Source organism: Rhinolophus ferrumequinum, chromosome 4 (assembly GCF_004115265.2).
Source record: "Rhinolophus ferrumequinum isolate MPI-CBG mRhiFer1 chromosome 4, mRhiFer1_v1.p, whole genome shotgun sequence".
Taxonomy (NCBI): Eukaryota; Metazoa; Chordata; class Mammalia; order Chiroptera; family Rhinolophidae; genus Rhinolophus; species Rhinolophus ferrumequinum.
The window spans coordinates 42,182,399-42,207,711 of NC_046287.1; the positions used below are offsets into that span (position 1 = coordinate 42,182,399).

A 25,313-nucleotide genomic window follows, 5' to 3' on the forward strand; every position below is an offset into this window, starting at 1 on the left:
CAATAGCAAACAATTATAAGGATGACAAAATAGAACCTAATATAAGGTACAGTTTTACATAACATATATTATACACATTATATATAAGATTGTACATATATTACATATTATACATATACATAATATGCAATATGTAATTGTAATGTGTCAAGAAGAAGGAATAAGTGGAGAGGAAACAGACATTTCCTTAATATGTGAGACACTGCATTCTTTGATTATCTCATTTAGTCCTTACCAAGACCCCACAAGGTAGGTAGGATCATCCCCTCTTGTTATGAGGAAATAAAGATACCAGGTGGCAAAAAACAAACAAACAAACAAACAAAACAAAACTTATCCAAGGTTATACAGATAGCTGACGGTAGAGAAGGGATATGAATCACAGCGTATCTAATTCAAAAGGGCTTTCACTCTGCAAAAAGCAACAGTGAAACAGTAGTGGCAGATCTTGAAACATTTTAGTTCCTGGTAGTACAGTTGGCATGAGATCAAAGAAGCTGGAGCAAATCATGAATGGCTCTTGAAATTATACCTTGAAACTACCATTTTCATAAGAAGGCTCAATCTGAATGTCATAGTGTAGTTTGCTTATTTTCTGTACCACTATAGCACTTTATAAAAACAGTCTTTATAATGTATTAATAGTCATTCATTTTCTTAACTGTTTTTCTTGTTTGGATAAGTTGTGGAAGGGAAGGATCTGTGTTTTGTTCATCTATTTCCTCCGATATGCCTCCCTGCTTTCACCTGCCCACCTGCCGCCTCCCCAAACCCAAGCAACCAGTGGTCTGATTTCTGTCACTATAGTTTGTATTACCTAGTGTTTCCTAAATTATAAAAGGAACCATACAGTACGTACTCTTTTTTTCCCCTGCCTCGCTTCTTTTCCTCAGCATAATTATTCTGAGGGTCATCTATGTCACTGGAGTGTATCAACAAATCGTCCTTCAAACTGCTGGGCAGCATCCATTGTATGGATATGCCACATTTGGATTATCCAATCATTTGTTGACATTTGGGTTGTTTCCAGTGTCTTGCAATTACAAACAAAGCTGCTATGAACATTAATGTACAAGTCTTTGTATGAACATTTCTTTCCTTTCATTGTGGGTAAATATCTATGAGTGAAATGCGTGGAGCATATGGTAAGGGTGTACTTAAATTTCTAAGGACCTGACAAAGTGGTTGTACTATTCTTCATTGCCACCGGTAGTGTGTGACAGTTCCTGTCGCTCCATATCCTCACCAAAACTTGGTAGTGTCGGTCTTTTTAATGTTAGTCATCCTAATCAATAAGTGGCAACATCTCATAGCGGGTGTAATGTGCATTTTCTTAATAACTAACGATGTTGAGCATCTTTTTCATGTGCTTATTTGCCATTGATACATCTGCTTTGGTGAAATGTCTATAAAGTCTCTTGTATATTTTTTTAAATAAGGTTGTTTTCTTATTGTTGAGTTTTGATAGTTCTTTATATATCCTATATATGAATTCTTTGTTGGATGTATGTTTTGCAAAGATTTTCTCCCAGTCTGTGCCTTGTGTTTTTCTTTTATAGTCATTATGTATCCCTTTAATGTGAATATTCACACGTTTTGCAACAGAAATGATGATTGTTTAATGAAGTGCTTTTATAGATCCTGCTTGATATGTCATAACATATATGTGTACTGTATCAACTTTCTAAAATCTGTAAAAATTCTAAATTCTGAAACACATACAGCCCTATGAATTCTGGATGACAGATTTGCACCATGTTCCTGTTCCTGGAATGTTTTGTCTGTGGTACGACTAGTAGTAAGTTACTACAATTCTTCCAAACTCTCTTGAGGTACTGTCTCCTTCCTAATGTCCTAATATTGACTTAGCCCAACCCTCCCAGAACAGAATTACGCATTCTAGGCTCTGTGTGCATAAATTATTAAGCATATTCGTTGAATTACACTATGTGCTATGCACAGTATAGGAAAAGGGGGGAAAGCTTTGAAAAGCAGTACAATAACCCCTAGTCCTATATTATCTTTGCTGAGCACAGTGCATGGTGTAACAGGTACTCAATAAATATTTACTGAAATAAATGAAAAGTGCAGATATTTATTAAGGAATGTAAAAAAGACTTTATAAGGGGTTGGTAAACTATGGCTAGAAAGTGAAATCAGGTTGGTGACCTATTTTTCTATGGCCTCTGAGCTAAAAATGTTTTTTACATTTTAAAATGGTTAAGAAAAAGGAATATTGATAAAGATCACATGTGCCCTCAAACATTAAGTATTTTCTATTTGCTCCTACAGAAAAAGGGTGATGATCTCGCTTTATACTGTGCTCACTGATAAGCAGGAAAATTACTGTGAAAGGAACCAATTCTTATTTATAAAAAGGAAAAATTGAACATCACCCATGGATAATGGCTTTCTTATATAAGATATAACACATACTATATTCTCACTAAATGATAAATAATTAAGCTAATGTATGGAAAAGTGCATAGAAAATAGTAAAGGAGACAGAATAATAAACAAGATGTGTACATTAGGCGTATCTTTTATATTTTTGAAATAAAACAAAAAATTTTAAAAATTTGTTCTTTTAAATTTTTGTAAGTCGTTTTCATTTTATAAGTAGTTTTTGTTTTGCAGCGATGGGACTTGTGAACATTTTAGTTGTTTTGGTGATCTTGGTTGTATCATCAAATTTACTTATACATAAAAATTTAAAAGTGGTTTATATAACTCACCCAACTATTTGATAAATATCTTCAGATTTTCCTTGGCGTAATTTCAGTATCCAAGCACCTGGGTTTGCTTTTAATTGAAAATATCCCTTTTAAGATGAGAAAAATATGATCAGAACTATTATGACTAAAAATAGATTCAATGTTCAAGAAAGAATATACGTGAATCATCCAAGAAAGTGTTTAACTGTAGAATGAATGAATTCTATAAATGAATTCCAATGAAGGAAGTTTTACAATAATCTGTAAAGGCACATTCTGAAAATATGATTCCCTTCATTTTTGTATCATTTAATTACCTTATTCAAGGTTTCAATTTTGTTTTTCTTGGAGCTTTTCAGCAATAGCAGGATAACAATTGTTTTGTGTTATTATTAGGAAAACATAGAGGATTTCACCAAAACATCTAATTTTAATACCATTCAATTAAGTATTTATAATACTTACAAGATTGGCCATCACTATTGTATCAACTGCAACAGGTTGATTTTTTGTGCCGAGAGTAAATTGCAGACCCCGAGGAGGTTGTTCTGTCATTATATCAAAGCAATGTCCTTCAAGTAGTAGATATTCTAATTCATACTCTGCTGTAACGGCTCTTTCAATCTGCGAAGGAAATATGTCATTAGTAATTCTCATAATACAAATATTGTAATAACTAAATGTGATTATTTTAATATTAGCCAATGTATTTGGGAGGCAGGGTGGACAACTTCAAGTCTTTCACATGAGTAAACCTAATAGTTGAATCAATTTCTTGAAGACCAAGGCTCATGATGAATTTTTTTCCCTTCTTATGACACCAGCTCTAATACAACCTCATGATATATGTACCAATATCACCAGCAGAAAAAATGTCATAAGGTTGCAGCAAAGATCTCTTCAAGGCAGATTTTGATGGAAAACGCCTTAAAGGATCTGCTTCAGCTCTACTGCCCTAGAGCTCCCACTTCACACCTGGCAAGAAAGCCAACTTATCATCATCTATTACCTTTCCTGTAATTTTAAAACATTAATGTTAATAATTGTTTTGCATTCAAAATAACATGCTCATGAAAGAAAATTTATCAAATATAAGAAAGTAGAAAAGAGAATAGACATCACCTACAGGAGAAACATTCATAAACACATCACTGCATTGATTTCTATTTATTTTTTCCACACATTTTTTTCCTAAGAAAATATAACCTGCTTTTTTTTGCATTAAATATAGTTTTCTATGAACATGTCCCCGTCTCTATAAACATCCATTAAGTGGCTGGTCAGTCAAATGTTTCCAGCTTTTTCTCTATTGCAAATGATATACTAAATACTTTTAGAAATAAAGCTTTTTTTCTATTTCATAAGAAAAACATAACTGAACATGAAAATAAATCAAATGACAAGTGATTTTTACATAGTTTGGCAATTTTGTTGAGCAGATAAGACAATGACGTATCTATATCTAATTTTATTTCTTTATTTGAGATTTTTGCCACTATCATTTAGTATGTTTAGGATACAGAGTATTTGAAAATACTCTCTATTTTTCTTTGACTGTAATTACCACAGAAAGTAATTATGTACAATGTTTAGTATTTATGTACAATGTTTCTTTTCTGAATCCAGCTCTTATAATTTTACTGTTTTTAAAAACAAGAAATAAGTGGCTTCTCTGAAAACAGCATTTGTTTCAATAACTTTAGTTGGGTTCTGAGTTAACTGTTGAATTACTACTATTTTAAATGATGACCTTGATATAGCTCATTAACCTGTGCCCACAGTCCTTATAATAAAATAGTACTTTGCCTGGATGAAAAGATTCTCATCGGCTAGTCTCAGAATATGAGAATATTAAAAATCAGAAATCGTAGAGATCATCTAGTTCAACTCTTTCATTTTAAAGACAAGGAAACTGTATCCCAAAGTGATTATCAAGTAACCTTAACTCTTTTTCATTATGAATTAGATATTGTGGCAAAGTCCAAATATATTCACTCAGTTTGTGACTAATAGTATCTTTATTTTATAATATATTAATGTGAAAATTTCTCTTGTCCTTATATATTTGTATAACAGACATCAATTCTGTTGACTTATTCAAACCACAACACCCAAAACAGCCAAATTTGTTTTTCCAAGTTTTTTCTAGTGAATATTTTAAATTTTTTAATAATTGCATAAAACTGATTTAAGTTAAATTAGTTCCTATTATGAAGAACATGAAACCTAATGATCTTTTTGATGTTTTATATCTCCTTTATATTTTTATTTATCTGTTCTAAATATTAACTGTTGACCAAAGTCCTGATAAGGAAGAATTTTTCTAGATCAAGCGTTTTTTAGGTATTTATGTAATGTCTGGGAATTAGATGTTGCAGGGGGTACTTGTGCAAGCTAGTGTGTAGTGACAAATCTCTCTCACTACTAGTCTTATTTTTGCCAGGACGTACTTTTTTCCTTTACTTACTACTCCTTCTTTCTACTCTAGCAAATGTCTTTATTATTTCATATTCTTCCAGGACAGTTGCAGATAATATTCTGAGCACACAGTGGGAGAGAAGAGCCTCAGAGGCAGTTCGTTAACTTTCACAGCTGCGAGAATTTATGATTCCCTGTTTATTCACATAATCTGTAGAGAGAAGAAATTATTTCTCTTTATTTTAGTCTTACTGTTTATTTAAATAGCTTCTATAAAGACACGGTTGTATTTGCTATTCACAACAAATAAAGTTTACTTAATCTCCATCAATTGTTTAATAGCTGCTGAAATTTTTTACTGGCAGACTGGTCTTAAAGGCTTTTCTAAGCTGCATTAATTCTCCCACCACAAACCCTTTACCCTTTTGGTTAGAATCTTTCCCGTTATCTTACTGATGTGCATTACTGAACTCTCTTAATGAAGAAGCCAACAGACCCCTTTAAGAGACCCAACTCAATGGAGAAAACAGGATTTTTTTTTTTTTTTTTTACTTACTGCCAACTTTATTTCTCAATTTCCCCTCACGGATTTTATTATTTTCTGTCTTTCTAGTCTTTCCCTATATATGAAAGATTGATTTCAGATGGTCACTATGACAGTTTTAGGTTCTTCTCTAGATGGGTAAAGATGGGGTTAATGGTGAGTGTGTTCCAGGGAAGTGACTTCGACTCATGAGTGGATCAGCAGAAACTTGCCAAGAAGTGAAACTTTAGGCAAAAGGTAACATGAGATGCTTGAGAAATAAATATGGTGAACAATGCTAACCAAGTTATTAGAGGCAAAATGTTTATGCCTAGGTCAGGGCAATGGCTACATTTGGAAGGAGCTGTCAAACGTGGAGCTGGAAATAGGTCAGAGGCAGTGCCGATCATGCAAGAGGGACGACAGTGAGAGGGACGTGTTTCCTCCCGTTTCTGAAGACCTGTTCTCTAGGCCAACTCTCCTAACACGCTTCTGTGTTTTGTGGTTTTTGAATCCCTTTCCTATTTTGAATGGAATGTTTGGAAGACTCAGTGTACTTTCAAAGAGTTTCCTCTCCTTTTCTGTGCTGAGGGCTGAAGGACAGCAGGCGGGATGAGAATTCCGGTCACTTACTGGACAAGGGTCACACTGGAGGTGATGAGAAGCAATGAACCCTTGTGGCCGTATATGGGCAAACTCTCTTCCCTGCTTTTTACTCTAATCTCGTTAGGACTGCTTTATCTGACTGAGCTGTGGGGCAAAAAAAGGGTTTTAGATGAAACTGTTCCTTTCTGAGTTAAAAGTAAAACCTTCAGGGCAAAGCAGGTACGTAGTGGTGGTGTCCTAAGTTGCCATGCATCCATCTCCACATTTCCTTCAGTGTTCATCTTAGAATAGCATTTGTGAACCAGGGGTCTGAAGCGACAGAAAGAGGGGAGGATGGCTAGGAACCCAGGAAACTAAAGAAGATGAATTTGGAAGTTAGGGAAACTCAAAAATCAAAGAAAATGCTGGATCATAAAGAAGAATATTTTGGTGAGCAGCCATAGTATGACCATTCGCTTGCTATAGTTACAGTATTTTATAAGAATTTATCCTTTTCTTCTTTCTTTATATAACTTTACTCTATTACTTACATCCTTTAAGTGAATATTATCAAGGTCACAGTTGCTGTGCACTGTTTCCACCATCCAGCCTTCAGGAGTAATCATATTGAGGGTTAGGAGGGGTGACTCGGGGATATCCAAAAATTCTGCTGCTGGTCTAATGATATTGCTAGCCGTGAATGTCAGTTCTGGTTCCAGAACAAAACGGTAAAAGCTATTGATAGGGCATAAAAAACAAACAAACAAAAGAAAAAACATACTGTAATCACATTGAAATTTTTTCTGTCTAAAATATTTTAAAACTGACAATATGACCAGAAAGTCTAAATTTAAAAAGACTGAGAAAAGCACACTATACTGCACAAGAGTTACTGCTTGTAAATAAATAGTAGACTATTACTTTTTTCTACCATTACATAGTATAAGACTCTCTATGTATATATGTGCATCTAAATATCTATCTATATGTGTGTGTGTGTGTATATATACACACACACATATATCTCCTTGTTAATTATTTCTTAACGAACATGATTAGAATCCCTTTAACATACTGACTTATGCAGGTTCTAGAAGTTTATGATCTATATTCACTCCCTGATCCTTCTTCATATTTGACTATGGTGTATTTCTCAGCCATTTTATATCTCTTAGCATCACTAATGATATGAAGAGAAATAACCAGAAAGTAAAATTCAAGCTGAACTTCTGTTACCAATTAGAAAAGTTCAATTGAAAACAAACAGGACTGATTTGAAATCAACTGCTTATTAAGAGACCTGCAGTATTTATATATTTGAGCCTTGTCTCCCAATATCACATATAATAAGTATCGTATTATTAATAGTGACTTTTACTATTTTGAGGCTACAACCAAGGTAACAGCTATGCTGTAGTTATCACAGGCTTGACGGGAAGGATCCACTTCCAGGCTCATACGGTTCCTCAAGGGCCACTGGAATGAGGGCCGCTGTTCCTCACTAGCGGCTGGCTGGGGACCACCCTCAGTTCCTTGCCAGCATAGAGACCCACAGGGCAAGAGAGAGAATGACAGCAAGATACAAGTCACAGCCTTTTATAATCTCATTGCAGAGGAGACATCCCAGCACTTCAGCCAGACTCTGTTCATTAGAAGCAAATCACGAGGTGCAGTCCATGCTGAAGGGGAATTTACACAGAGCGGGAATCCCAGCAGGCAGGGATTCTGGCTACCATGTCCGACGCTGCCTCCGGCAGGAAGGCAGAGCCAAAAAAGAAGGGTAAGATCTCGCAGGAGAGGACAGTCATGAAGTACAGGCACAAAACAAGTCCTCAGGACTGTCAGAGGCAGCGGAAATGTCATCAAGCAAAAAGTATTCCGTGGATGATGCAAAAAGCAATCTCTGTGATGAAATAAAAATAATTCAGCAGCAAAGAGGAAGTTTAAGCCAAATGCAGTGGGAGGTACAGTGAACGAGACATGATGAAAAGGGGGTATGACCACTCCTCAAAAAAGCTGAGGTGATAAAGATGAGAAGAGGAAAAGTCAGGCCTTTAAAAGGACAGGAAATTATGGGAGCAGTTTCTTTCTTTTTTTTTTTAAATTGAAGAACTCTTCGGGCTGAAAGAAAAAGGCTAATAGAAAAGTTAAAGATACGGAATAAAGGGACTATGCGATAAAGCAAGGATCCAGAACAAATGGGAAATCATGGGATCAAAACAGAGAGGGAACATTACACACGAGGACAAAGCACATTCTTCCCCTGCCTCATGGGAAGGTTGGGAGGTACAGGAGGTAAGAGGCAGCGGAGGGAATTCCTGCCCATAACCTCCATCATCTCTGAGAAGGATGAGACAGAACTTATTCTAAAAGGAAAGGACTGGGAATGAATGTGTCACTAGTTTGCTCAATATGTTACTGAGTAAATGAGACTGTTTAACTCTTAGTTTAAGAACCGTTTAATAGTTTTTGTCCTGTGCGGTATTATTCACCCCTCAAAGCATCAACTTGCTACATGAGAAGTCAAGTTGTTTCCCGCCTAATGGATTATGCTTAGTTACAGTCAATATTCCCACTCTTTATTACATATCCAAAACCTTTACAGAGATCCTATGGAGATGATTCGTACTTGAGTGGGTGATCTCATTCAATTGTCATACTTCTCGTTTATCTTTTGTATTTCTTTCTAAATATGAACAAAAGCTATCATCTTATTTTAGCCACTAACCGAGAGCTCTGTTAGCTCCATGAGTACAGAAGTTTTACTCAACAGAAGAGTATTAATGAGGAATATTTGCATATAACAATAAACATTTTCTGTATCTTTGAAAGATTATTCTAAACTAATTACATCTGAAGACCTCTGAATAATAAATGTGATAAAATGATCATTTTGATAATTTAGCTCTGAAGTATTGAAAGTACAGGTAAACCAAAAATAGTGTAATTCAATCTATTTTCTACTTACATATTTCCAAATAGGTATTCCTAAATCACAGTTTCTAAAATACCCATGGATAAACATAAATTCTGCAATTAGACTGAATCAATTTTCCTGCTTAGGTTATTTCAACTTTACATCAATTAAAGTTAATAAATTATGCCTAATCTTCTGATGTATATCAGTTAACCATCTTATGAAGGACAAAAAAAAGAAACAACAAAAAAACAGGTCCAGTAATTTTGGTCCTTTTTTCAGTTTAGTATTTGCAAATATTTCTAAATGAAATTATGTTCACTCACCTCTTTAAAGGGGCTTCTGAAAGTTTACCCCTACAGTTCATGAACAACTTTATCTTCATGTTGATAATCTTTCCAAGTACCTATGAGAAAAAAATTCCCATATTTGATATTAACTATTAATAGGTAACATTTATTGAGCATTTACTATGGACCAGGCACTGAATTTATTATTTGATCCTCATAGTATCCTTCTTAGATAGCAACTTTTACAGTTGAGACAGAGAGAGGTATAATAGTAATTGGCCTAAGACTACACAGTAATTCACAGGAGAGGTTAACATTTGAATCCAAACAGTTGATTTCACTGCCAAAGGGTTATGCTGCCTTCCTTTCGCCTAAGGTGACTTTCTTTCATAGTATAAATTTCCTTGGTATTAAAGAACAAGTAAAATAATTATTAGAACCTTGCCTGCAAATGCAAAATGGTAACCTCATTACAATGGCAAGGGTGCCCTGAGCCTTTGGAATTTCACCTACATTCTAAAAGGTACAGGAAGTTCTTGGCTACATACAGATGAAATACTCTATTTTCTCTTCATTTCCCTGGAGCACAAAAAGTAGGAGAATTATTAATTTTGATAGTCCCCATCTCTATATAGGCAAAACAAGCCAGTGAAGATTTGAAAGATGTTAGAAAACAAAGGATGAGGTAAAAGGAGAAGAAAAAAACATATATGGAGCAGAAAGGATGCAGTCTTGAGGAGGAATTAGATTTAAGAGCTTTGAGTTTCAATTCCCATTTCTATCACTCCTCATATTTGCTACATTGGAAGGCGCTGACATGGTTTCTCTCAAGTGTTAAATGAGACACTATTTCTTCCTATGCTTTATAAGCATACATTTTCTTTACAGGAAGAAATAACAAGTTATGTGAAGTACTGAGTTGCTCAGAAATGAAGCATGCTATCTTTACCAATGATGTAAACTGGAATGCAAATCCGTAATTTATACTTCTGTATAATCCCATATTTCTTATTTTTAAATTCTACCTTTACATAAAAGCTTCAGAAGTAAGCAATGCTTTTTTCTGAGTAGACTCTCCTTAGGAATAAGGAATTTGTACACTAAAAAAAAATTTGTTTTACAAGGAAGAGGTAGTTATACAATAAATAGGTAGAATGGCAAAGGCTTTCCAAAATCATTTGTCCACACTAATACACTTATAATAGATGTCTATAGTCCCCTCTCCAATATGACTCGGTAGGGCGAACTAACTTCTGAGAGAAACAGCATTTTGAAATTTCAATAGACTACACACCAGTGTGACCCAGCCTGACCACTTACATCTTTCACCAGACTTAGTATCTAATTACTTTTGCCTGTTTCCGAAAGTGAAGTCAACTGTCAAAGGACAAACAGTTTCCAGTTCTGAGAATTTTTCCAATGTGTCTTTTAAAAAAAAGAATTGAGTAATTTTTTCAAACAGGAGTACACCAAAATTTTGAACATCCCTAGAAAAACTATATAGCCTTCCAATAATTAGCTTGTTCAAATTTAACTACTGAAAGCTGAATTACAACTCGAACCTTTAAATTTTTCAAATGATAAGCCACATAAGGTCCTTTCAGAATCTGCTAGCTGTCTCCTAATATTCATTATCCCTTACTTTCTTAGTGAAAGAATTTTCAGGTTTTTGCAGAGTCTCCACCCTCCCTTGTGACTAGGTGTAGTCAGACGACTGGCTACATCCTGGTAAGATGTGACTGGATGGACTATGTCCGGCTTCAGGGCTGTGCCCTTGTTCTCCCCCTTCCTGCTGGCGTAACAGAGATGATGTTAGGAGCTTGACAAATGATCTTAGACCACTAGAGACAAGCTGCTTCATGAGGATGGCTGAACAACCAGCCAGGAGGTGTCTGAGTCCCTCATCACTAGAACCGCCTTAACAGCTCCAGGCAGCTTATACTTGGACTGTGAGATGAGAGAAATAGAATTAGGTTTTGAGGGTACTGTTACTTTGGCCTTTGTTACAGTGACCCAAACTATTAAATACAACCTTCATATTCCCTCTTTCCTTGGCTTCACCTGTTTGGCTAATGTTACTTATTATAGTTTAAACTTCAATTAATTAAGCTTAGGCATCAGTTTCTCCAGAAGCCATTCTTCACACGTGAAGACAGGATGAAGACGGGAAGACCTCTGTATTAGTGACCTCAGGCTGCCGTAACAAAATACCACAGGTTGGGTGGCGTAAACAAGACATTTATTTTACATCAAAGTGCTAGCCAGTTGGTTTATGGTGAGGGCTCTCTTCCTGGCCTGTAGGCGGCCGCCATACTGCGGTATGCTCACACGACCTCCTCTTGGTGCATGTGAGAAGAGAAAGAGGTCCCTCTTTCTTGCTTCCTCTCGTTATGAGGCTATCAGTACTATTAGGTTAGGGCCCAACATGTAAGACCTCATTTAACCTTAATTACCTCCTAAGTGGCCCTATTTCACAACACAGTCATATTGGGCATTAGGGATTCAACATATGAATTTTGGGGTGGAGGCAATAATTAAGTTTATAGCAACACCTAACTTTGGAATTGCCACAACAACCTGTGCACAGCTTTATCATTTCATTTTATACATTTAAGTATGACAATCTATTTCAAATGTTGTATGGAATAAAGAATCAAGATCACATTTATTTAATTATATTTGAAAACAGACTCAAAAAGATTAATTATAAATTTCAAATAAGGACTATGATAACTATACATAAAATGTATAACAAAAATATCATCTTACAATCAATAACTGTGCCATCTTCTGTGCTTCTCTTGTCAATGGATCAACAATAGCAATAACATCAAAGAACATATCATTTTCTTGAGGATTTATCTTTATAATGCTAGAAAAAACAGAAAATATATAAAGTGAAAAATTATCAATTAAGTTCATTCAATAATCTAATTAATCTCAGCAATATACATTGCTGTATATTGCTTTCTGTCTCACTGGATTAAAAAAATCCTGGTTGTCTACAGAAGAAAATGCAAATTTAAAACTCTGATGTCTATGTTCAATAAATTAGAAAACTCAAGAATTAGAGAAAATGAAAGCAAGATTTCTAAAAAATGAAGATTTAAAAAAAAATCTTCAAAGGGGAGAGGAAATAGTAGAACAGCGTAAAGGGGGTCAAATACATGGTGATGTAAAGAGAACTGACTCTGGGTGGTGAACACACAATGTGATATATAGATGATATGTTACAGAATTGTACACTTGAAACATGTAATTTTACTAACCATTGTCACCCCAATGAATTTCATTAAAAAGAAAAGAACAATACTATTACAGTGAAAACTGATAATTTTAAGCCCCCCAAATTCTAATGCATCATATATGTAAAAAATAAAACCAAGATGCCTTTGTGTTCGTTGAATATATTTTCTCAAATTTGAGAATTATAAAATTAACTATTCAGTACTTTTATTAAATTTGGTAGTAAACCCCTCCCAACATATTATAACAGACAAGTAAGTTCAGGGAGAAAAAACCCTAGATTTATCATACTTAATTTTCACCCCAGTCCTACTCTCCACACCTCCTCCTTTCTGTCATTTCCATTTTTTCTTTCATTGATCTAAGTTAAAAGATGGACTAATCTTTAAATGAAAATGTTAGGAAATAATTAAAAGCGCAGAAAAGGCCAGTGGAAGATACTCAATTCTATATTTAATGTAATTAAAAGTTAAAAGTATATATTTAACAAAAAGTACAATATATTCCAGTTGAATTAGTCTTAACACTGTAATAATGTAGGAAATCAGTTTTTTTGAGATGTATAAAGCAAATATTTTCAATATTTACAAAAAGATTACCAAATCAAAACGTACAGCTGTAAAACTATAGGGATGTAGATCTTCTTTAGCAAAGAAAGACTATAAACATCTAGATTTTTTGCAGTAAAACAATTTCTTAGCAATTAATTCAATAAAAGCTAATGTAAAATTCACTTCAAATATGGGTCCTCCAAACATAGAGCAATGAAAAACATTTTATTTTATATGCAGTTGATATGATTTACTAATGTTAAAACAGGAACGGCAGAGTCAGGAAACAGAACCTGTTGGATAATTGTTGCTAGAAATAAGGGCTAGAAATCAATGTTTTAAATTAGAGACCATCTACAATGGTTAATTCCTTTAGTTATCTTGGTGAAAATTTTACAAATTACTGTCATACTATAGCACCCAAAAATGGTGACTTCCTGTATACTTTATAAAATGTTATAGGTAGAATAGACATCTGCTACTTTGTTTTTTCCCTCAGACTACTGACAATGCTGCGAGTTTGTAGGAATCAGAATTCCAATACCCATAAATAAACAGAAAAAAAATGGGGAATTGCAAATCACTGTCACAAAATCACACCATATCCTTCCCTCTTATAAAATAAAGCGTAGGCTTAAAAGCAGCAGTACACATTGATAGTTGTGAAAGCTAGATAAAGAAAGCAGAGACTAAAATAACAATAAACTATAAAAGATCAAATGTTTCAGACATTTAATGAGGGAGTAAATAGTCCCAAATATATCGAATGCCCTAAGTATTACATAACTTAAAGAAACAGTACAGTGACTAACATTTATAATGATAGTTTTTAATAATCTGTGTTAAATTATTTCAGCACACGGTATTTAAGAAATCAAAAAAGTCTGTAGAAAGAATTCCATTGGATGTGCTTAAAATACATAAAAGTACAGAACCTCAGTTATCTTAAAAAAGAGAGAGAAAACTTCACTCCCAACAGTGTTAGATAATTTCTCTTTAGAAAGCTTTCCCTGAAAATAACAATATTATACATGTGTGAAGACACCTCAAAAGATACTTTCTAGAGTTAAAGCATGTCTTATCTTCTAATAGTACACACAAGCAACATAAGATTGCATCTACCATAAATTCAGAAAACTTAAAAGTGTCAGCCATTTTAAGTTTATGTTAAAGTAATTTGTCTCAATTTAGTTTTATAGTACTGATTAAAAAAGATCATATAATAAAACATGTCTATAGTTACATAATGTCTAATTGATTTTTTTCCCCAATTCTAAATGGTCTTTAATTAAAAACAACAAGCCAGGTTCCCTTCTGGGGATCCAGATAATTGTATGTAGATTGAGTTTGATGAATTTTACTTCAACTTTCAAAAGGAAATTATAAACTAGTTTACTATTCTAATAGTATTTCTCTGATAGCTGTCTTCAGAAACCTAATTTTAATGAAATAATAAATTTTTAACAAAAAAAAATGTTCCATGGATAAAAAACTTACCCCACTGCTTAATTAGCCAAAAATGAACTTCTCTTCTTAACTACGTATCTCATAACTGTTAATTGATGAACACTGAAAATCTGCCCCCACTTCTCCCCTGCCAAGGATGTAGTGTTCTCTAAACTTACACGACCACAGAACAGTTTTTACCTCAGAATGTATCTGTCAACATCTCCAAATAGTGTTTCATAGAACACATTTTGGGACATGTCTACATTTTATTAATCAGAATTCTTTAGTATTCTGTATGCAATGAGAATTTAGCATTAGTATGCATCGAGAATAGGAAGATACAATTATTTATGATGATTTTACCAAGATACTGCAAAAATTTCAAATGATCATGAGCATGAAAGAAAGTTAATACAAATCATACTTGGTATAACTCATTTGAAACTTCATATCCCATATATATCATCCTTTACTTACTAGAATATACAATCAACTGGAATTTCTTTTCCTAATCTTGTAAAATACATTTAATCCCTAAGATAGAACTTTTATTTCTCCTTTAATTTTGCTACATTATGAATACAAATGGAAACCATAATTGAGTACAGGATGCAGTGACAGAAAAACACAATACTATTACATTCTTACCTATGATTCTCTTTAAGAAATGTGACATCATACCGAGTTTCACCTTTAGGCAAAGAGGAAACAAGGGCATCGACTTTCATAACAAGGTCACTCATGCTAGATAAACAAGGTAAACAATGTATTAGTTTTTCAGGAAGAGAAAAGTTCATATTTCATACTACAATTAATGCCCTGAGAAAGGGGAAATTTAATTTAAAAAACCTCCAATAAACTTTATATAAATGATTTTTCTCCCAAACTTGCAAGTAAGTAGAATTTGTCAATCTAAAAATGACTTGCTTTTAAAATCATACTAATTTTTCTTATCATTGATATAATCTTTAAACACTTATAAGTAGTGTTCTCAACAGTCTATAAGAATATGGTGAATCATTCAATTCAATATTTGATGTGTCAAAGCATAGCAAAGAAAGAAAGGCAAAACACACAAAAAGTAAATAACAGGATATTTACTTTCAAATAATTTTTAATATAGTTAAGAAGCCCAGATTTTTATGGTTTTAAATTAGTTTGAAAAGTAATTGAGATTTCATAAAATACCTAGATTAAATATAACCAAATTTGAAAATCTATGATAGAGAAAATGTATTATATGTTCAATAATATGCTGGGAAAGTGTTGGCTGAACTTTATGGAAGACTTCCTTAAAAAAAAGAAAAAAAGAGAAAAGATAGGCACTTTCATTTTACAAATAAAAAAATTTAGATTCAGAGTGTTTAGAATCTTGTCAATATCTCTCTCTAGATCATTTTTTACTGGAGTACAGGTGCTGAAATGTAGGACTTTATATTAAAAATATAAAAGATTAAAAAGAAATAATAATACCTACTGTATCTTTGCATTTAATGGTCACTTAATGAACATATACGTGTATTCAATGAATTAATCAAAATCATAATATCTATTCCTATTCTCTCACAAAGGTATTTATTTATCAGCTACATAATCTCTAATATATAAAACTATAGGCACAATGTAAGAAATATCTATGGTCAAACATGCTCCCCATGCTTCTTAAACTGGGCTGACTGCTGAAGTCGTACTTATGTACTGAGATGAGCTAAGTGGAAAATGAGAAAAGGAAAACCTTTGAGGTCCCAAACAACCTTTTCTTAAATTTTCTGCTGAATTTTCAGCTACCCAGTCAATTTTTCTCTCTTTTTGAAAAGTATTTTGAACTGAAGAGGTGAAAGGGCACTAGATAACTCAACACCTACTGCTTGAGGACTGCAGACATCTCTAAGAACAGAATCAGTCATAATTAGAGAAAAAGATTTTATGTGCCCCTCGGGATAATGGTTCCAAAGATTCTGTTTTTGGCATTCAGAATTCTACCTTCCTAGTTATATAACTCTTGGAAAGGATGAGAATAAGGATGCATACCATTAACATATGTTCAGATTTAACTGAATATGAATTTATTCTAATTACAATACAACTTATTTAGCATTATTTCTGTGCATGTGACAACTTATGACAATTAGAGGGGATGCTTTATAGTTTAATGGTATTGATTTTAGTGATTATTTTCATTTGAAATGTCACTTTAAAGTGGCTAAAATAGCTTCCTGAGCCTACATAAAACTATAATTATATGTTTTACCAAACAAGGTTAAAAAAATTAGCTCTGAAATGTTAACATTATATTTATCTATTTCAACAATTACTGAATTATATGCTTTTCAACATATACTAGTCCTAAATTATTTAATTATAAAATTATATATTTTTAAAGTTTTCTTTTATTACACTTGAAAATAACTACGGATATTATCTCTTCACTGACGAAAAGCCATTACTTTACTACTTTACAAACATAAATTTCTTTTGACATTATTTCCTAAATGATGAATTAAAAACATATCATTGCCGAAATGATAAAGTAAGGACATCAGTTTCATTTGGATCAGGATTCTGTATTCAAGAGTAAGAATCAGAACTTCAGTTCGGGAAAGATAACCACCTCCAATACCTAGCCATATGCTTTAAGATGCATTGATACAATGAAAGTAAAGAATGGAAAAAGATAAAACAGAAAAATATTAACCAAAAAGAATGTTGATGTGGCTTAACTATCTGACCGCATCAGACTTTAAGACAAAATCACTATTAAGAAAGGAGTAATCTGTATAATGATGAAAGGAATAATTCATTAGAAAGATAATAATTCTGAATGAGGGTATACATGACAATATATAGCTCAAAATATTTAAAACAAAAATTGACAAGAGTACAAGAATTAAATAATAAATCCACAATCTTACTGGTAGTGTTTAACAAACTTCTTTTAGTAACTGACAGATAAAAATTCAGTATTTTGATGATCTGAAAAAAACAGTATGTTCAACCTAATAGACATATATAATATCTTCTACACAATTAGAGAATTTTTAAAAATAGAGCATGAAACAATAAAAAAATTAACGTTGTCTTATGAAATTAGAATGTTGTCTTATGAAATTAGGAGAAATAAAAACCAAATAACTGGTGTCCCTAAACCATGTTTTCTAATCACAGTTCAGAACAAACTGGAAATCAACTGGGCCATTTAAAACAATTTAAAACACACTTTATTCATTTATTAATTCAATAAATATTTACTGGGTACCTAATAAGATCTAGGCACAAAGCTATGCACAGGAGATAAAAAAAAAAAAACAGACAAATAATTTGCCTTCATGAATCCAATATTTTATTTCAAAGTATTTAAAAAAAACATTTAAAAAGTCACAATAGAGATTTGAAAATATTAGGACTGAATCATAATATTTATATATCAAAACTTATGTTATACAGCTAACTGTTTAGAGAGAAATTTCAAGCCTGTAATTTAAGGGTATGTAAGGAAAAACATGATATTAATAAGCTAGGAATCCAACTTGAGAAGTTTATAAAAGGACAGATTAAAAAGAAATAATAAAGAACTAAAACTGATTAAAAAAATAATTGAGAGTCTGTCAGGTCCTAAATCTATATATATGAGAAGACCAGTAAAACAGATATATCTCTCACTAAACTGAGCAAACTGAAATAAGAGGAAGGCAAATATAAATGACATATTTAAAAACTGAAAGTTAAGGAATAAAGCTCTTATAATTCACAAATAACATGAGCTCTAGTATTAGCAAAATGTTACAAAAAATAAGCAGAGTCCAGCAAAGAAGATTAATATAGAAGCTTAATACTGTTCCTGTAATTTAGCAGAAAAAAATTAAAAATGTAATGTAAAATATACCATTTACAAAATAAGCTAAAAGTATAAAGTATTAGGGAAAAAATATAAAAAAAAATATGTGTACATCTTAATGGGAAAAAAAAAAATGAAGCTTCACTGAAGGACCTAAAAGGAACACTAAGTGTGATTGTCTACCAACCTACCTATTCACATATATATCCTTATATATAAATTATACACCATGTATCAGTTATATATTCCCTATATTATAAATATGTATTATACATGTACATTTATATAGCTACATATAAATAATATATGTATATATTTAATGGATGGGATAATTCAATATTATATAAAGATGATAATTCCTTAAACTAATCTATAAATTCAAAGAAATTGCCACAAAACTTCCAGGAGGGTTTTTGGTAGAAATTGTTATAGTGGTCCTAATCATATTTACACTGAAAATCAAATAGCAAAAAACAGTCAAGACAATTTTGAAGAAGAGGCAAAAGGGGGACTCTTTTCATATCTGATATCAAAATTTATTATAAAGTTGTGACAGCTGGAGTGTGGGATTGTCATGAGGCAATAGACCAGTGGAACAGTGTAACGATCCAAGAAGAATTAAAGATATAAACACACACAGAAAACCAAAATTATAAAACTTCTAGAAGAAAATAGAGTACCTTTATAACTCAGACTAAGGAAAATTCTTATACATCTTACACACACACACACACACACACACACACACACACACACTCCCTTATACATATCAAAGACAAACTACAAGGGAAAAACCCTGATAATCTTTTTGTATGTGATAAAATTTTACAATAACAAAGTAAATAGCCAAGCCACAGACTGAAATATACTTGTTAGCACAATTGATAAAGATTAGTATACATAATTGTAAACAATCTATTTACAAAGCACTAAAAGAAGAAAATAACCCAACAGATAACTAAGCAAAAGATATGAACAGGTATTATACAGAAAAAATAAGCATGAATAGAAATAATCATATCAGAAGATACTCAATTCTAGTAGAAGTCAAGGAAATGCAAATTAAAACACGACAAAATTTCACATCAGATAGGAAAAATTAACAAGTCAGATAACACCAAGTATTGGTGAGGACTTGGGAAAACAGAAACTCTTACGCATTTCTGGAGGATGTACTGATTGTTACAAGTACTTTAAAGGACCGAATTTAGCAGTATCAGGTAAAACTAAATAAAGATAAGCATACCCCACAACCCAGTAACAACACTACTCTAAATGCACAAATTGCACAAGGAGCCATTTAAAGCAGGCTTATTATAGCACTTCCATCATAGCAAAAAATTAAAGCAAAGTTAACTGTACCTCAGTGAGACTGTATAAATGAACTTCAGTATATTTGTAGCATGAAATACTAAAAAGGAATCGAAATGAGTAAGCTAGCTCAATGTAAATGAATGTATATAAAGCTTCTATGGAAGTAGACTGCAAAAGGAGCGTACAGTATAACAGCATTTCTCTAAAGAAGTCAAGGCGACTAACACTATAAACACTGAATGCATATTTACATATAAAGCAAAAATAAAAACACAAATACTGGAATCATGCATACAACCTTTAGGAAAATGGTTACCTCATGGGGAGGGAGGAGATTGAGATGGGTGGGAAAAAAAGAAACAGTAAGATTCAAGGCAAATAAAACAAAATATTAACATTTATGGTTTGGTGGTAGTGAGTAAATGGATGTCTTTTATTATTTCTTTATACTCTCTATATTTTTTATTATATCTCAACTTGTGTATATATTTGAAACATTTTCTAATCTTAAAAAGAAATTAGATGGAAAACACCAAACTTCAAATTGAACTGGTCTTATGGTTTTAAATACTTACTCTTTTGAGTTCATTGCCATATTTTCAACAATGTCTTTAATTTCTTCTACTAAATCAGTAAATGTTATCTTTTCCAACAAGTAGAAATCTTCTGCATAGAAATTTTCATCTAAGGGTCCTAAGAACTTAAAATAAAAGCAATTACTCTATCTTCTAGAAGATACCCATGGGAACAAGAATTTTCTCATGAAATAAGTATTTCTTTAAGCTAAAACTGACTAGAGACTAAACAGATGGCGACTATTAATCCCATCATTTACTAAATCCACTAGGACAAAAACAAGAGAAAAATATTTTTTCACTTTCATAGTACAAATAACATTTGCATAAACACCAAAATCAAAGTGACAAAAAAGTAACAAATTATTTCCATTTGAAAGTTTTACTTTGAAACAATGTTTCCATAAAGCTTTTCATTCTCAAGTAAATTATGAAAGCAATTGTTTACATTTCATGAATCTTTTAATTTCAATTTTTTCTATTCACCTATAAATTGTAGTCTATACTATGTAGATATGAATTACTATATAAGCAAGGCATAAGAGCAAAAACCAAGAGACCAACCACATAATTACTTAACAATGCCAACCAATCTTCACCTCAGTGATGTTGTATAAATTTTTTGGAGCCCAGTACAATCATGTAGGTTAGCTTTAAAGCACTAAATACAGAGGGAGAAGCTGCAAACATATCGTGTTTCCCTGAAAATGAGACCTAACCGGAAAATAAGCCCTAACATGATTTTTTCAGGATGACATCCCCTGACAGTAAGTCCTAATGCATCTTTTGGAGCAAACCTTAATATAAGACCCAGTCTTATTTTCGGAGAACACAGTGCCTAACTTCTCAGGATGGCTATTTTATCACAACCACCATCCACTCTACTGCCACTAACATTTGCTGAGGAAATTAATACATGCAATCATCATAATATTATGAACACAAGCCCTGATATAGAAGAAGGTGGGCTTGAGATAGTCTTATGTATTAAACAATTCCACTTAATGACAAACAACCAGAAAATATGTCAACAAGAACATTTTTTTCTTAGTAAAGAGACCAGAATGAAATGGGTGCAGATTTTCTCATATCCTCTTTATCTGCTTCTGCAACTAATAATTTCTAAAAATTAATGAAATGTAGTTCTTGAATCTTATTTGCTCATAACACAGGTGATATTAGCTGGAATGCTGCCATTGTAGCTAAACAAAAATCATGTTTTACCTTAAATATAAAACATGGCTCTTAAAAATGAAAAAGGCTATCATCAACAAGACATAGTAACAAGTGTTGGAGAGGCTGTGGAGAAAAAGGAACCCTTATACACTATTGGTGGGAATGCAGACTGGTGCAGCCGCTATGGAAGGTAGTGTGGAAGTTCCTCAAAAAATTACAAATAGAATTACCATATGACCCAGCAATCCCTCTCCTGGGTATCTACCCAGAAAATCTGAAAACATTTATCCATAAAGACATGTGTGCTCCAATGTTCATTGCAGCATGGAATGGAAACAACCAAAGACATGGAAACAACCAAAATGTCCTTCGATAGATGAACGGATAAAGAAGTTGTGGTATATATATACACAATGGAATACTACTTGGTAGTAAGAAAAGATGAAATAGTACCATTTGTGACAACATGGATGGATCTTGAGATTATAATGCTAAGCGAAATAAGTCAGACAGGAAAAGTAGAGAACCATATGATTTCACTGATGTGTGGTATATAAAACTGAAAACAACAAAAGAAGAAGACAAACAAATGAAGGAACAAAAACTCATAGAAATAGACAATAGTTTAGGGGTTACCAGAGGGTAAGGGAGGCTCTAGAAGAGGATAAACAGGGTCTAATAGATGGTGATGGAAAGAGAACTGACTCTGGTGGTGAACACACAATGTGAGATATAGATAATGTATTACAGAATTGTACACCAGAAATCTACGTAACTTTACTGACAATTGTCACCCCAATAAACTTTAATTAAAAAAAAACAGGAAAAAGAAGGGCACTATAAAACTAAAACTACACATATAAACATTTATTGCCTTAAGATTTGATATTATTTTTAAGGTAACTTTGAAAACTCTTTCAAAGTTATACTTTTTGGACTATGAATAGGACAGGCCTGGAAAATAGATGAATTTTATCTGTATCACCTCTAGTGACTTGAGCAATTTCGTTAATAGATCACTATAAGGAAATAAATTATTTTCTTTAAAAATTAACAAAATGGCTACTTTCACTGATTAAATTCACCAGAGAACAAACTTTATTTCACTTATGTAAGTCCAGCATCAAATAGCTAAGAGAAAAATGATTCTTCTGTGTCATAGTTCTTCTATTTCAAGTGGAATATAGTATCTGTAGAACACAGGAACTTAAATAGTAAAAAATCACATTATGTCCAAGTTGGGAAAAGGAACATGGAACTTAAAAATCATGTAATGGTACAATAAAACTATCTCATGCTTAAATCTTTTTTACACCATTTTGGAAATGTGATTTTCCAGTTATACAGAATAACTGCTATAACAGAAATGCATTACCTCCTAACAGCTCATTAAAATTTTAGAAAACTCTTGTTACATTGTTCATCCACATACTGAGGTAAAAATCTCTCTCCACCCGTGAAGTTTGATCAGCTGCCCTTGATTCTGTACTGACTTATGGAGTGTAACACAAATCAAGTCTACAAAGGTACCCACTGTTTCCCATGACAGCCTTCAAATATTTAAAAACAGGAGTTAATATTTACTAAAATTTACTCTGTGTCTGTGGCTCTTCTATGTGCTTTACGTATAAAAGTATATTTAATCTGACAACTCTGTAAACCAGATTATTACCATTCCCATTGTACAAACGAAGAAACCAAGTTTCATAGAGGTCATATAATTAATGGTGCAACTGGAATTTGAATACAGATTTGTCTGGCCTAAAAAAAACCCAAAAAGGTCTTGCTTGTTTCCCTACTCTTCTACTTCATGTCTTTCAGCAATTTGTAAATATGTAGCATGATAAAAATAAATTTATTATAATTATAGCAATGGCATTATTTAGGGTTTATTTGATATTAAAATATGTAAGCTTCATTCTTTGGCATGCAGTAAAAAAGTATTATTGTTGGTTGCCAGATGGAAGGGTGGTTGGGGGGCTGGGTGAAAAAGGTGAAGGGATTAAGGAGTACAAATCGGCACTTACAGAATAGTCACAAGTACAGCTTAGAGAACACAGTGAATAATATTGTAATAACCATATGTGGTGTTGGGTAGGTACTAGATTTATTGGGGAGATCACTTCAGAAATTACATAAATCCCTAACCATGCTGAAACTAATACTGAATGTCAACTGTAATCGAAAAATAAAAAAATTAAAATTAAAAAAAGTATCATCGTTCCCCAGTTTTGATCATGCATAAACAATTTTAACTTTGATTATGTCCCAATTCAAATGTAAACATTTGGACAGGTTCAGAATGAAGATTGATTCTAAAATGTCAGAATTATTTCAAGCATTAAACTACTTGATTCAGAATGATAACTACCTGCTACAATTGCTGTGATTAATGTGCTTTATAGCACTACTCTGAGTAAAAGCTAAGTATTACATTATAGCTCATAAACCATGGTACTTATTTTTGGATACATTATATTTTTGTATTCAAACCACAGTTGTACAAAAAGGATAATCAAAATTACAATGTTCTATTAAACAACACAAAACGTCAACATAATTTAACATAATACTACCTCCAGCCCTAATCTCTCCCCAGAATTCAAGTCATATGTTTAACTGCCAACTCAACAAGCCTACTTGGAGGTCCATAACTGAACAAAGAATTCTTGAATATGTCCAGAACTTAACTGTCTTATCCTTTCCACTTCTGCAGTCTTCCTCATCTGAATACACAACAATTCCATTCTGCTAGTTCCACATCCCACATCAGGTCTGTCAGGAATTCCTGTTCATTCTTCCTCCAAAATATACCCCACATCTACTTTTCACTACTTGCCCTATAGCCATTCTGGTCCAAGCCATCATCATCTCTCACTCGGACTCCTGCACTATCCTGACAGGTTTCCTGATCCCCTACAGTCTATTCTCAATGTAATCGCCACTAGAGATCCAAAAGAAACAGGTCAGATCATGTCAGTCCCCTGTCCAGAACTACCGTGTTTCCCCGAAAATAAGACTGGGTCTTATATTAATTTTTTCTCCAAAAGACGCATTAGGGCTTATGTTCAGGGGATGTCATCGTGAAAAATCATGCTGGGGCTTATTTTCCGGTTAGGTCTTATTTTTGGGGAAACACGGTATAAGCTTCACACCTCATTCAGAGTAAGGCAGGAATCCTTAAACTGCCTATAAAACCCCACTGATCTGCCCCCCAGAGACTTCTGAGCTTCTCTCCTAAATACTCTCGGTGCTGGCTATTCCTAGTACACACACACCTGATCTCATCTCAGAACCTTTCTAATCACTGTTCCCTCTACCCACAACCTTCCTCTTCCAGATATTCGACATGGCTTACTCCCTTACCTCCTTTGGTTCTCTGTCCAAATGACATCCTATCTGTAAGGATGCTATTTGCCCACTAAAATGTAAACTCCGAATTTGTTGAAAACATGTTTGTTCACCACTGTACTCTCCGAATCTAGGAGAATGTTTGGTTCACAGCAGGTGAGAAATTAATATCTGAATATTTTGTCACTTTCAAGAAAAATGAGAATAGTTCTAGGAGAAATAAGTTGAACATAACTCTAATATTTGTTAGCACTAATATTGATAAAAACATATGAATTGTATTAAACAATGACAAAGAAAACACAGGGTACCTTTTCCATAATGTATAATCAAAAGACGAGGTACTAGAAATAGCTGGTATAATTTTTT

At 33.0% G+C, this 25,313-nt stretch overlaps 1 protein-coding gene across 3 annotated transcripts in view; it reads right to left on the reverse strand.

The window, feature by feature from the left end:
* The window catches only part of UGGT2 (UDP-glucose glycoprotein glucosyltransferase 2), a 147,703-nt gene that overhangs the window by 33,430 nt on the left and 88,960 nt on the right, over positions 1–25,313 (reverse strand). For all 3 annotated transcript variants that reach the window (XM_033103727.1, XM_033103726.1, XM_033103728.1), the window contains 7 exons: positions 20,418–20,542; positions 15,342–15,437; positions 12,217–12,319; positions 9,484–9,563; positions 6,792–6,975; positions 3,180–3,338; positions 2,736–2,821 (listed from right to left, as the gene is read on the reverse strand). In XM_033103727.1, coding sequence (XP_032959618.1) covers positions 2,736–2,821; positions 3,180–3,338; positions 6,792–6,975; positions 9,484–9,563; positions 12,217–12,319; positions 15,342–15,437; positions 20,418–20,542 — 833 coding nt within the window. The remainder of the gene's footprint in view (positions 1–2,735; positions 2,822–3,179; positions 3,339–6,791; positions 6,976–9,483; positions 9,564–12,216; positions 12,320–15,341; positions 15,438–20,417; positions 20,543–25,313) is intronic.